At 44.6% G+C, this 13,248-nt stretch overlaps 1 protein-coding gene across 1 annotated transcript; it reads left to right on the top strand.

Moving 5' to 3' along the window:
* The first annotated feature begins 2,244 nt into the window (after nucleotides 1-2,244).
* On the top strand, nucleotides 2,245-4,350 carry LOC123048851 (GDSL esterase/lipase At1g28600). The gene is made up of 5 exons (XM_044471873.1): nucleotides 2,245-2,503; nucleotides 2,615-2,821; nucleotides 2,979-3,130; nucleotides 3,565-3,838; nucleotides 3,945-4,350. The coding sequence occupies exons 1-5, from the start codon at nucleotides 2,248-2,250 to the stop codon at nucleotides 4,160-4,162; spliced, it is 1,107 nt and encodes a 368-aa protein (XP_044327808.1). The 5' UTR covers nucleotides 2,245-2,247; the 3' UTR covers nucleotides 4,163-4,350.
* The last annotated feature ends 8,898 nt before the right edge of the window (nucleotides 4,351-13,248 follow it).

Genomic DNA, 13,248 nt, shown 5'->3' with positions numbered 1-13,248 from the left:
CTCATCATAGCTTCAATGGTTGGTTTACCTACTCCCTCCGTATCCTAAAAGAAAGCCTATAAATTTTGTCTAAAGTCAAATGGTGCAAACTTTCACCAAGTTTGTAGAAAAACTATCAAGAACTACAATACCAAATTAATATCATTATAAACATAATAAAATATATGTTTATATTGAATATATTCAGTACCGCCTCTGTCCCATAATATAGAGCGCATTGGTTTTCATGAAATCTAAACTTTGACCAATATGATAAAAGTTTACAAGGCTTTAGTTTTTAAAAATCTAATACGGACTACATTTTGGGATGAAGAGAGTATTGTAGTTTTTTGGAGGTTTATCCTATAAACATGGTCAAAGTAAGCACCACTTGAATTCAAAAAACAATTATAGGCCTTCTTTTCAGAGACAGAGAGAATATTCCATTTGCCCGTCTATCACAACGTAGTTATAATAATTAAGTGATACTATATCACATGATTGAGGAGTAGATGGTCAGTCATCATCTTGGTAGCCCATTTGAATTTAAACTAGTAGATCGTCATGGCATCTCTTTTGCATTGAATATAAAGAAAATGTGATTACCAATATATCATTCATATATTATTTGATTAATTAAAAATTTGTTATTCAATTGTCAGTTCCAACTACCATGCGTTTTTTCTGTTGGTATGTGTCCACTTCTTTCTCACAGTTTTCATCGCCTTTTCTTTTTCTTTTCTTATTCTTTTTCCTCCTTTCCCAAAGTGGTCGGACCCTTCCCCGGACCCTGCGCAAGCAGGAGCTACATGCACCGGGCTGCCCTTTATTCCTTTTTCTCCTTTCTTTCTATTTTCGTGTTTTCTCGTCTTTTATTTGTGGTATTTTATTCTTGTTATATTATTTATTTGAATAATGTATGAAGTTTTTTTAGAATGTCAAACAATTTCTTGAAACACACGTGCATTTATAATATATAAAAATGTGCGCAAACATTTCAAAATTTAGATTAACATTGCGTGAATATTTTTTTAAATGTATGAACATTTTTCTAATTACACAAACATTTTTGAAATACTTCATGAATATTGTTTTAATATACGATAAACATATTTTGAGTTAATCTATGAGCATCTTTTAAATAGATGGTGAATATTTTCTAAAACAAATGATGAACCAATTGAAATATACCATCATTTGTTTAATGATATTACTATCAAATTGGTGCGGGACGGTATATAACTGCTGCAGGAATGGCAAATTAACACATTTTATCATATTCTACATTCGAGATGTACACAATAACGAAATTTTTGCCTTTTCACAAAACACAACCCTGCTTCTATTTCTTGCTGAGCAAGTCAGGCTTATGAACTAGCCCACCCCATAGTTTGTAATTTCAATGATATTCCACTTTCTGGGTTTTAATTTTAATCAAGGTGTCATTAATTAGCTAGGTTATAAAGCAAAAAACGCTACCCTGTTTCAACAAAGACCAAAACTACAGTGGAATTATTTAAATTGTTGTCTGAGAGAGAGAGAGAGAGAGAGAGAGCGAGAGAGAGAGAGAGAGAGAGAGAGAGAGAGAGAGATGGCCTGCATATATAGTTTTAGTGCGGGCCGGAATATAAGTTGTTCCACACATAGCAAATTATTCCAAAGAAAAGTATAGCAAAGGCCAAATAATCACGTTTTATCGTACAAGTGCACGCCACACAATTCCTCTTTGCATCAAAGTCAGCCTGCTTTTTTTTCTTGCTGAGAAAATCAACCCCCGAAATAGTCCACTTCCTAGTTGTAAATTTCCATGATACTTCACTTTGTAGTTCTAATTGTTGATAAGATGTCATTGGTTACGTAGTAATGAGGAAAGGCTACTCGAAAAGGGGCCAAAACTACATTTGTTCTAGTCGAATAGAGAATTTGCCTGCATGGTCACTACTCAAATCTCACAATCTACAACTCATATTTTCTTAAATAAATAAGTGCCAACTTGATGAGTCAGTTAGCTAGTAAGAAGATATACCTACCCCGCAAAAAAAAGTAAGAAGATATACCTGTACATTTGTAGAAAATGCCCACCAAACACACATTTGGTTGACTGGAAAATCACCATATTATATGTGCATTATAATTAACCTTATCTTTGCCTTGTTAAGCACGGTAGGCTTTGCTTATATATAACATTTGGAGACCAAGCATGGAAGCCCCAACTGACAAGCAGGAAGCAGCTAGCAAGTGTTGCTACAGCAGCGCAAGCAACCAAGTATGAGGCCACCTCACGCAGCGCTCCTCTTGCTCTTCATCCTAGCGTACTTCCGCGGTGCCTACTCCAGTGGCAGCCAGAGCCGTTTCACATCCATAATCAGCTTCGGCGACTCCTTCGCCGACACCGGTAATTTGGTCATGTGGGCTGATCCCGTCCTTCCAGGTCTACTACTCAAGAACCTCCCCTACGGCGAGACCTTCTTCGGCCACCCCACCGGACGTGCCACCAACGGCCGCCTTGTGCTGGACTTCGTCGGTAACCAGAAATGCACTACCAAACTTGTTCAACTACTATTAATCTTTCTGCCTAAAAGGAGAAAGAGAGGGAGATAGATTACACATAATTAATCGTTGCTTCATTTTCCAGCCGAAGCTCTGGGTCTGCCTTCCGTGCCGCCGTACCTCGCCAAGGAGAGTAACTTCTCCACCGGAGTAAACTTCGCCGTGGTAGGAGCTCCGGCTCTGACCCTGACATACCTGCAGGGACAGAATTTGACTGTGAACCCTCCTATCAATAGTTCCCTCTATGATCAGCTCCTGTGGTTCCAGAAACTGAAGCCTTCGCTCTGCAAGGGTACGTAGGTGGATGGCTAAATAAACATCGTCAGTCCTTAATCACATGATGTGTGTGTGTGTGTGTGTGTGTGCGCGTGTGTGTGTGTGTGTGTGTGTGTGTGACCTTTGTCCTTGTCCAAGTGCTTTACCTAATCGTCGGTCCATGGCGTGTGCAGGACAAGGTGCTGATTGCTTCAGGAGCTCTCTGTTTGTCATGGGAGAGTTTGGAGCAAATGACTACAGGAGCTTCCTTCTGTCCAACAGGACTGTGGAACAAGCCACAACTTATGTTCCCCAAATCGTTGACAGCATCTCCCAAGGCCTAGAGGTACTATGCTGTGCACAGAATAGATGAAAAGTCATTCTTCCTTTAATTCCCACAATTTACTTCTCCCTCAACATGTTTTTCTTTTGACTTTATATTCCTAAACACAATACTTGTCTATCTTATCGCCTTATTTTATACTATATATATGCTGGATGCGTCGCCATGACCATATCCAAATCAGTTGGAAATTTAATCTTCTTGATTATGTGCCTAGGATCAATGGGGTTCTGTCCTGCAAAAATTAGAAATTTTTTCAGCATTCTAGATGTCAATGTTTTTCTCCATAAACTTGGTCAAAGTTTGTGAGGTTTGACTATCTATGTGCACTACATTATGGAATGGAAAGAGTACAAAGAATGGATGATAGGTCTATTCTGTTTGCTAACACTTGTGTATGACTCTAGATAAACTGATGAGTTTGTAATCCTCTGCAGATACTGATCCAGTACGGCGCCAAGTACATCATTGTGCCAGACATCTTCCCACTTGGCTGCGTACCCACAGTGCTCACAAAGCTTGCTAGCCCAAACAAAGCGGATTACTATCGGAACGGATGCCTGAAGAGTGCGAACAGGCTGGGGCGCTACCACAACTCTCTCCTCCGCCAGCGGATCAAATTGCTCCGGCACAAGTACCCCCATGCGAAGATCATTGCCGCTGAATACTACCGACCCGTCCTTGCCTTTCTAGATATGCCAGGGCATTTTAGTGAGTTAGTCCTTTCTGATTAATTTAGGTCTTCTGCAGTTCAAAATTAAAGTAGCACCACAAGAGCACAGATGTGACCTTTTAATCTCCCCATGGCATCTCGCAGGACTGAATAGCAGCACAACCCTCCTCACCTGTTGTGGTGCTGGAGGACCTCCTTATAACTATGACTTCGACTCAGAGTGCGGGCGGCCGGGTGTGATGACGTGTGCAGATCCATCTCAGGCCCTTCAATGGGATGGTTTCCACCTCACGGAGTCCGCCTACAAGGCCGTTGCCGATGGGTGGCTCCATGGCCTCTTGATATGCCTAGTCTTCCTGTGAAATCTGGGCTCCTTCGCAAGGGCAATAGCTCCAGTGTTGTCACAGAAGAGAGTCATCGGGCCCGACGCATTTGGAATCACCCCTAGGTCGGTAATGAACTCCTTCATCCAGACTGCTTCCTGTGCTGCCTCCGAGGCCGCCATGTACTCCGCTTCACATGTAGATCCCGCCACGACGCTTTGCTTGCAACCGCACCAGCTTACTGCTCCTCCATTCAAAATATACACGTATCCGGTTTGTGACTTCGAGTCATCCAGATCTGTGTCGAAGCTAGCGTCGATGTAACCGTTTACGACGAGCTCTTCGTCACCTCCATAAACGAGAAACATATCCTTAGTCCTCTTCAGGTACTTCAGGATATTCTTGACCGCTGTCCAGTGTTCCATGCCGGGATTACTTTGGTACCTTCCTATCAAACTTACGGCAAGGTTTACATCAGGTCTGGTACACAGCATGGCATACATAATAGACCCTATGGCCGAGGCATAGGGGATGACACTCATCTTTTCTCTATCTTCTGCCGTGGTCGGGCATTGAGCCGTGCTCAATTGCACACCTTGCAATACAGGCAAGAACCCCTTCTTTGACTGATCCATATTAAACTTCTTCAATATCTTGTCAAGGTATGTACTCTGTGAAAGACCAATGAGGCGTCTCGATCTATCTCTATAGATCTTGATGCCTAATATATAAGCAGCTTCTCCAAGGTCCTTCATTGAAAAACACTTATTCAAATAGGCCTTTATACTTTCCAAGAATTCTATATCATTTCCCATCAATAGTATGCCATCCATATATAATATGAGAAATGCTACAGAGCTCCCACTCACTTTCTTGTAAACACAGGCTTCTCCATAAGTCTGTGTAAACCCAAACGCTTTGATCATCTCATCAAAGCGAATGTTCCAACTCCGAGATGCTTGCACCAGCCCATAGATTGAGCGCTGGAGCTTGCATACTTTGTTAGCATTCTTAGGATCGACAAAACCTTCCGGCTGCATCATATACAACTCTTCCTTAAGGAAGCCGTTAAGGAATGCCGTTTTGACGTCCATCTGCCATATCTCATAATCATAGTATGCGGCAATTGCTAACATGATTCGGACGGACTTCAGCTTCGCTATGGGTGAGAAAGTCTCATCGTAGTCAACCCCTTGAACTTGTCGATAACCCTTAGCGACAAGTCGAGCTTTGTAGATGGTCACATTACCATCCGCGTCCGTCTTCTTCTTAAAGATCCATTTGTTTTCTATGGCTCGCCGATCATCGGGCAAGTCAGTCAAAGTCCATACTTCGTTTTCATACATGGATCCTATCTCGGATTTCATGGCTTCTAGCCATTTGTCGGAATCCGGGCCCGCCATCGCTTCTTCATAGTTCGAAGGTTCACCGTTGTCTAACAACATGATTTCCAGGACAGGGTTGCCGTACCACTCTGGTGCGGAACGTGTCCTTGTGGACCTACGAAGTTCAGTAGTAACTTGATCCGAAGCTTCATGATCATCATCATTAGCTTCCTCCCCAGTCGGTGTAGGCACCACAGGAACATCTTCCCGCGCTGCGCTACTTTCCGATTCGGAAGGGGTGACTATCACCTCATCAAGTTCCACTTTCCTCCCACTCAATTCTTTCGAGAGAAACTCCTTCTCTAGAAAGGACCCGTTCTTGGCAACGAAGATCCTGCCTTCGGATCTGAGGTAGAAGGTATACCCAATAGTTTCCTTAGGGTATCCTATGAAGACGCATTTCTCCGACTTGGGTTCGAGCTTTTCAGGTTAAAGTTTCTTGACATAAGCATCGCATCCCCAAACTTTTAGAAACGACAGCTTAGGTTTCTTCCCAAACCATAATTCATACGGTGTCGTCTCAACGGATTTCGACGGAGCCCTATTTAAAGTGAATGCGGCAGTCTCTAAAGCATAGCCCCAAAATGAGAGCGGTAAATCGGTAAGAGACATCATAGATCGCACCATATCCAATAGAGTGCGATTACGACGTTCGGACACACCATTTCTCTGAGGTGTTCCAGGCGGCGTGAGTTGTGAAACTATTCCACATTTCCTTAAGTGTGTACCAAATTCGTGACTTAAATATTCTCCACCACGATCTGATCGTAAGAATTTTATTCTCCTGTCACGTTGATTCTCAACTTCACTCTGAAATTCCTTGAACTTTTCAAAGGTTTCAGACTTGTGTTTCATTAGGTAGACATACCCATATCTACTTAAATCATCAGTGAGAGTGAGAACATAACGATATCCTCCGCGAGCCTCAACACTCATTGGACCGCACACATCAGTATGTATTATTTCCAATGAGTTGGTTGCTCGCTCCATTGTTCCGGAGAACGGAGTCTTGGTCATCTTACCCATGAGGCATGGTTCGCACGTGTCAAATGATTCGTAATCAAGAGACTCCAAAAGTCCATCTGCATGGAGCTTCTTCATGCGCTTGACACCAATGTGACCAAGGCGGCAGTGCCACAGATATGTGGGACTATCGTTATCAACTTTACATCTTTTGGTATTCACACTATGAACATGTGTAACATCATGTTAGAGATTCATCAAGAATAAACCATTTACCAGCAGGGCATAACCATAAAACATATCTCTCAAATAAATAGAACAACCATTATTCTCGGATTTAAATGAGTAGCCATCTCGAATTAAACGAGATCCAGATACAATGTTCATGCTCAAAGCTGGCACTAAATAACAATTATTGAGGTTTAAAACTAATCCCGTGGGTAGATGCAGAGGTAGCGTGCCGACGGCGATCACATCGACCTTGGAACCATTCCCGACTCGTATTGTCACCTCGTCCTTCGCCAGTCTCCGCTTATTCCGTAGTTCCTGTTTTGAGTTACAAATATGAGCAACCGCACCGGTATCAAATACCCAGGAGCTACTACGAGTACTGGTAAGGTACACATCAATTACATGTATATCACATATACCTTTGGTGTTGCCGGCCTTCTTTTTCGCTAAGTATTTGGGGCAGTTCCGCTTCCAGTGACCACTTCCCTTGCAATAAAAGCACTCAGTTTCAGGCTTGGGTCCATTCTTTGACTTCTTCCCAGTAACTGGTTTACCGGGCGTGGCAACTCCCTTGCCGTCCTTCTTGAAGTTCTTCTTACCCTTGCCCTTCTTGAACTTAGTGGTTTTATTCACCATCAACACTTGATGTTCTTTTCTGATCTCCACCTTCGCTGATTTCAGCATTGAATATATCTCACGAATGGTCTTTTCCATCCCCTGCATATTGAAGTTCATCACAAAGCTCTTGTAGCTTGGTGGAAGCGACTGAAGGATTCTGTCAATGATCGCATCATCCGGGAGATTAACTTCCAGCTGAGTCAAGCGGTTGTGCAACCCAGACATTCTGAGTATGTGCTCACTTACAGAACTATTTTCCTCCATTTTATAGCTGAAGAACTTGTCGGAGACTTCATATCTCTCGACCCGGGCATGAGCTTGGAAAACCAATTTCAGCTCCTCGAACATCTCATATGCTCCATGTTTCTCAAAATGCTTTTGGAGACCCGGTTCTAAGCTGGAAAGCATGCCGCACTGAATGAGGGAGTAATCATCAGCACGCTGCTGCCAAGCGTTCATAACGTCTTGGTTTTCTGGGATTGGTGCTTCACCTAGCGGTGCTTCTAGGACATAATCTTTCTTGGCTACTATGAGGATGATCCTCAGGTTCCGGACCCAGTCCGTATAGTTGCTGCCATCATCTTTCAGCTTGGTTTTCTCTAGGAACGCGTTGAAATTGAGGACAACGTTGGCCATTTGATCTACAAGACATAGTGTAAAAGATTTTAGACTAAGTTCATGATAATTAAGTTCATCTAATCAAATTACTCAATGAACTCCCACTCAGATAGACATCCCCTTAGTCATCTAAGTGAAAACATGATCTGAGTTAACTAGGCCGTGTCCGATCAACACGTGAGACGGACTAGTCAAGATCGGTGAACATCTCCATGTTGATCGTATCTTCTATACGACTCATGCTCGACCTTTCGGTCCTCCGTGTTCCGAGGCCATGTCTGTACATGCTAGGCTCGTCAAGTCAACCTAAGTGTATTGCGTGTGTTCCGAGGCCATGTCTGTACATGCTAGGCTCGTCAACACCCGTTGTATTCGAACATTAGAATCTATCACACCCGATCATCACGTGGTGCTTCGAAACAACGAACCTTCGCAACGGTGCACAGTTAGGGGGAACACTTTTCTTGAAATTATCATAAGGGATCATCTTACTTACTACCGTCGTTTTAAGCAAATAAGATGCAAAAACATGATAAACATCACATGCAATCAAATAGTGACATGATATGGCCAATATCATTATGCTCCTTTGATCTCCATCTTCGGGGCACCATGATCATCTTCGTCACCGGCATGACACCATGATCTCCATCATCATGATCCCCATCATTGTGTCTTCATGAAGTCGTCACGCCAATGATTACTTCTACTTCTATGGCTAACGCGTTTAGCAACAAAGTAAAGTAATTTACATGACGTTATTCAATGACACGCAGGTCATACAAAATAATAAAGACAACTCCTATGGCTCCTGCCGGTTGTCATACTCATCGACATGCAAGTCGTGATTCCTATTACAAGAATATGATCAATCTCATACATCACATATATCATTCATCACATCTTCTGGCCATATCACATCACATAGCACTTGCTGCAAAAACAAGTTAGACGTCCTCTAATTGTTGTTGCAAGTTTTTACGTGGTTTGAAGGTTTCTAGCAAGAACGTTTCTTACCTACGTATGACCACAACGTGATTTGCCAATTTCTATTTACCCTTCATAAGGACCCTTTTCATCGAATCCGTTCCGACTAAAGTAGGAGAGACAGACACCCGCTAGCCACCTTATGCAACTAGTGCATGTCAATTGGTGGAACCTGTCTCACGTAAGCGTACGTGTAAGGTCGGTCCGGGCCGCTTCATCCTACAATACCGCCGAAATAAGAAAAGACTAGTACCGGCAAGAAGAATTGGCAACATCAACGCCCACAACTGCTTTGTGTTCTACTCGTGCATAGTAACTACGCATAGGCCTGGCTCATGATGCCACTGTTGGGAATCGTAGCATAATTTAAAATTTTCCTACGCTCATCAAGATGCATCTATGGAGTATACTAGCAACGAGGGGAAAGGAGTGCATCTACATACCCTTGTAGATCGCGAGCGGAAGCGTTCCAATGAACGTGGATGACGGAGTCGTACTCGTCGTGATTCAAATCACCGATGACCGAGTGCTGAACGGACGGCACCTCCGCGTTCAACACACGTACGGTGCAGCGACGTCTCCTCCTTCTTGATCCAGCAAGGGGGAAGGAGAGGTTGATGGAGATCCAGCAGCACGACGGCGTGGTGGTGGATGTAGCGGGTCTCGGCAGGGCTTCGCCGAGCTTCTGCGAGAGGGAGAGGTGTAGCAGGGGAGGAGGGAGGCGCCCAAGGCTGTCATGCTATTGCCCTCCCTCCCCCCCCCCTTTATATAGGCCCCCTGGGAGGGGGGCGCCGGCCAAACCCATCTAGAGAGGGGGGCGGCGGCCAAGGGGGTGCCTTGCCCCCCAAGGCAAGTGGGGCGCCCCCCCACCCTAGGGTTTCTAACCCTAGGCGCGGGGGGAGGCCCATGGGGGGCGCCCCAGCCCACTAAGGGCTGGTTGCCCCCCCCCCCACTTCAGCCCATGGGGCCCTCCGGGATAGGTGGCCCCACCCGGTGGACCCCCGGGACCCTTCCGGTGGTCCCTGTACAATACCGGTAACCCCCGAAACTTTTCGGTGGCCGAAACTTGACTTCCTATATATAATTCTTTACCTCCAGAACTCCTCGTGACGTCCGGGATCTCATCCGGGACTCCGAACAACTTTCGGGTTTCCGCATACACATATCTCTACAACCCTAGCGTCACCAACCTTAAGTGTGTAGACCCTACGGGTTCGGGAGACATGCAGACATGACCGAGACGCCTCTCCGGTCAATAACCAACAGCGGGATCTGGATACCCATGTTGGCTCCCACATGTTCCACGATGATCTCATCGGATGAACCACGATGTCGAGGATTCAATCAATCCCGTATACAATTCCCTTTGTTAATCGGTATGTTACTTGCCCGAGATTCGATCGTCGGTATCCCAATACCTTGTTCAATCTCGTTACCGGCAAGTCTCTTTACTCGTACCGCAATGCATGATCCCGTGACTAACGCCTTAGTCACATTGAGCTCATTATGATGATGCATTACCGAGTGGGCCCAGAGATACCTCTCCGTCACACGGAGTGACAAATCCCAGTCTTGATCCGTGCCAACCCAACAGACACTTTCGGAGATACCCGTAGTGCACCTTTATAGTCACCCAGTTACGTTGTGACGTTTTGGCACACCCAAAGCACTCCTACGGTATCCGGGAGTTGCACGATCTCATGGTCTAAGGAAAAGATACTTGACATTGGAAAAGCTCTAGCAAACGAAACTACACGATCTTTTATGCTATGCTTAGGATTGGGTCTTGTCCATCACATCATTCTCCTAATGATGTGATCCCGTTATCAATGACATCCAATGTCCATAGTCAGGAAACCATGACTATCTGTTGATCAACGAGCTAGTCAACTAGAGGCTTACTAGGGACACGTTGTGGTCTATGTTTTCACACATGTATTGCGATTTCCGGATAATACAATTATAGCATGAACAATAGACGATTATCATGAACAAAGAAATATAATAATAACTATTTATTCTTGCCTCTAGGGCATATTTCCAACACCAACGGCCTCCCTCCATCACTCTTCTCCAATCACGCGCACAATGTCACTGGAAAAGAAATAAGTTCGCCCCCTTGACGATGAACGTCACACCGGATGGATACCATGCATTGTGCATGGAGTTTAACAGAGCCGCATCGTATGCACTCGGACGAGTGCTACCTATGAGTTGTGTTGAAATTTCCTCGAAGAGAAGAGGATGACGCTTACAGTAGAGATAAGTATTTCCCTCGGCTAAGAACCAAGGTTATCAATCCAGTAGGAGAACCACGCAACACCTTGTTAGCAGTACGTGCATACAAAATAACAAATACTTGCACCCAACGCGAACAATGGGTTGTCAATCCCTCGGCGGTTATTTGCAAAGATTAAATTTTGTGGTGATAGATAGATAGATAAAACACAAAATAAAAAAGTAAAGAAAAATTGCAGTAAGGTATTTTCAGATTTTATATATGATAAAAGTAGACCCGGAGGCTATAGTTTTCACTAGAGACTTCTCTCTTAAAAATAGCATACGGTGGGTAAACAAATTAATGTTGGGCAATTGATAGAAAAGCGAATAATCATGGCGATATCCAAGGCAATGATCATGTATATAGACATCACGTCAAGACAAGTAGACCGACTCCTACCTGCATCTAGTACTGTTACTCCACACATCGACCGCTATCCAGTATACATGTAGAGTATTAAGTTCATAAAGAACGAAATAACACCTTAAGCATGATGACATGATGTAGACAAAGTAAACTCGCACATGACTAAATAAACCTCATCTTTTTATTCTTAATGACAATGATCCAATGCAGGCATCCACCATCCATGAGCATCGGCATGCCCGAAACGCAAGGAAAGAGTGAGGCCTCAATCTCGTTAGTTGTCCATGCAATCTGCAAAACATGGGCTTGAACCAAATCACGAGTCACAACCACTGGGCCGTTGCATACATCTCAACTTTGCTCCAAAACAATCACGTCTCAACTAGGGCGATACCAAAATTTCCGTGATTTTCATGACGATATGTCTGCTCAAAATATTCCAGTTATATAAGTAGTAGACAAAACCCTCAAAAGAAATTACAAGCCATAGACAAAAAGTTAAAAAAAGCTCAGATCTATTAACTAAACCAATATTACAAACAACCCTAAAAATAGTTTTAAAAACCTGGAAAATACATCGAAGTTCCTGAGGTTTTACCATATTCTTCAACGCATCTAGTTTTACAACAAGTCATGGACACAACACATCTAAGAATTTTTATTTAGGTACACTAACCGAACATAAACTAGGATTAATACTTCTTACGCCCACATAATGTCCGTATTGGATGCGTCGCACGGAGTTTGTAGGGCTGCAGTGTCTCCGATCCGCCTAGCCCTGCAAGAAACTAGCGCCCCGCGGTTGCCTTTGTGGGTCGGTGGCATTGTAAGCATGACGTCGAATGACCCAACCCCATGCCTCATGTCCTCCGCGAGTCTGTCAAGCACAAACCCTGGGACACGCACCCCGTGCCCCCGGGTGATGACCGCCTGCCCCCTTGGCACCTTCCGTGGCCCAGCACAAAGCCGATGCGCAGGCCCGCTCGCGAGTAGAACACCATGGTATGTCACCTCTACATCCGTGCCAGGTTCGATGCACTGCGTGAGCATGTGGCTCGGGGAGGCGACGCGGAGTGTGAGGTTGAAGAGGGGAACCAGCGAGGGCCGGGCGAGATCTGTGGCTGGGTCAAGGCCAGTGACGGAGTCGATGACAGCGGAGTACCACGGCTTGTTGATCGCGCAGTCGATCATGACGAACCCGACGACGCCGGCTAAGAGGCAGACTACGATTGTCGTCACGATGAACACGCAGCAATTTGCCTTGTTGGCCATCTTTGGCGATGCCCCTTCCTTCGATTGGCACGCTTGGCTGGAGGAAGAGGCCGGGCTGGGGGTTTATGACTTCATAAATGAGCTGCATCGACAAGCCCAGCTTCATATAATGGGGGTTTGTGGCTAAAATCCGTTTCAAGCAAGGTAAGTTGGTAACTTCTTTCCGAGGCGGTTTCCTTTAAACTGCAAGCGTCCCACACTCCACGTATGGCTCCAGGAAGTGTCGGATTTGGACCTCGATCCCGTAGTGTATCCTAATTCTGCGAACACCTGAGTACCAGTCCGACACCAATAACATTGGTTCTAGTAGAATCGTTGCCGATAGTTGAAGGCTGGACAAGGTCAAGGTGCATGAAAATCGCACACAATCAGCAAAACTTGTGCAATGTTTCTAGCTAGCTACA

This window comes from Triticum aestivum, chromosome 2D (genome assembly GCF_018294505.1).
Source record: "Triticum aestivum cultivar Chinese Spring chromosome 2D, IWGSC CS RefSeq v2.1, whole genome shotgun sequence".
Classification (NCBI taxonomy): domain Eukaryota; kingdom Viridiplantae; phylum Streptophyta; class Magnoliopsida; order Poales; family Poaceae; genus Triticum; species Triticum aestivum.
This window is presented reverse-complemented; position numbering and strand designations above follow the sequence as displayed.

Excerpts from the sequence above, each read along its gene's own strand:
- LOC123048851 (XM_044471873.1), top strand. The coding sequence starts at position 2,248 with ATGAGGCCACCTCACGCAGCGCTCCTCTTGCTCTTCATCCTAGCGTAC. Across the intron at positions 2,822-2,978 it reads GAAGCCTTCGCTCTGCAAGG|GACAAGGTGCTGATTGCTTC; the intron begins GTACGTAGGTGG and ends TGGCGTGTGCAG. Across the intron at positions 3,131-3,564 it reads GCATCTCCCAAGGCCTAGAG|ATACTGATCCAGTACGGCGC; the intron begins GTACTATGCTGT and ends AATCCTCTGCAG.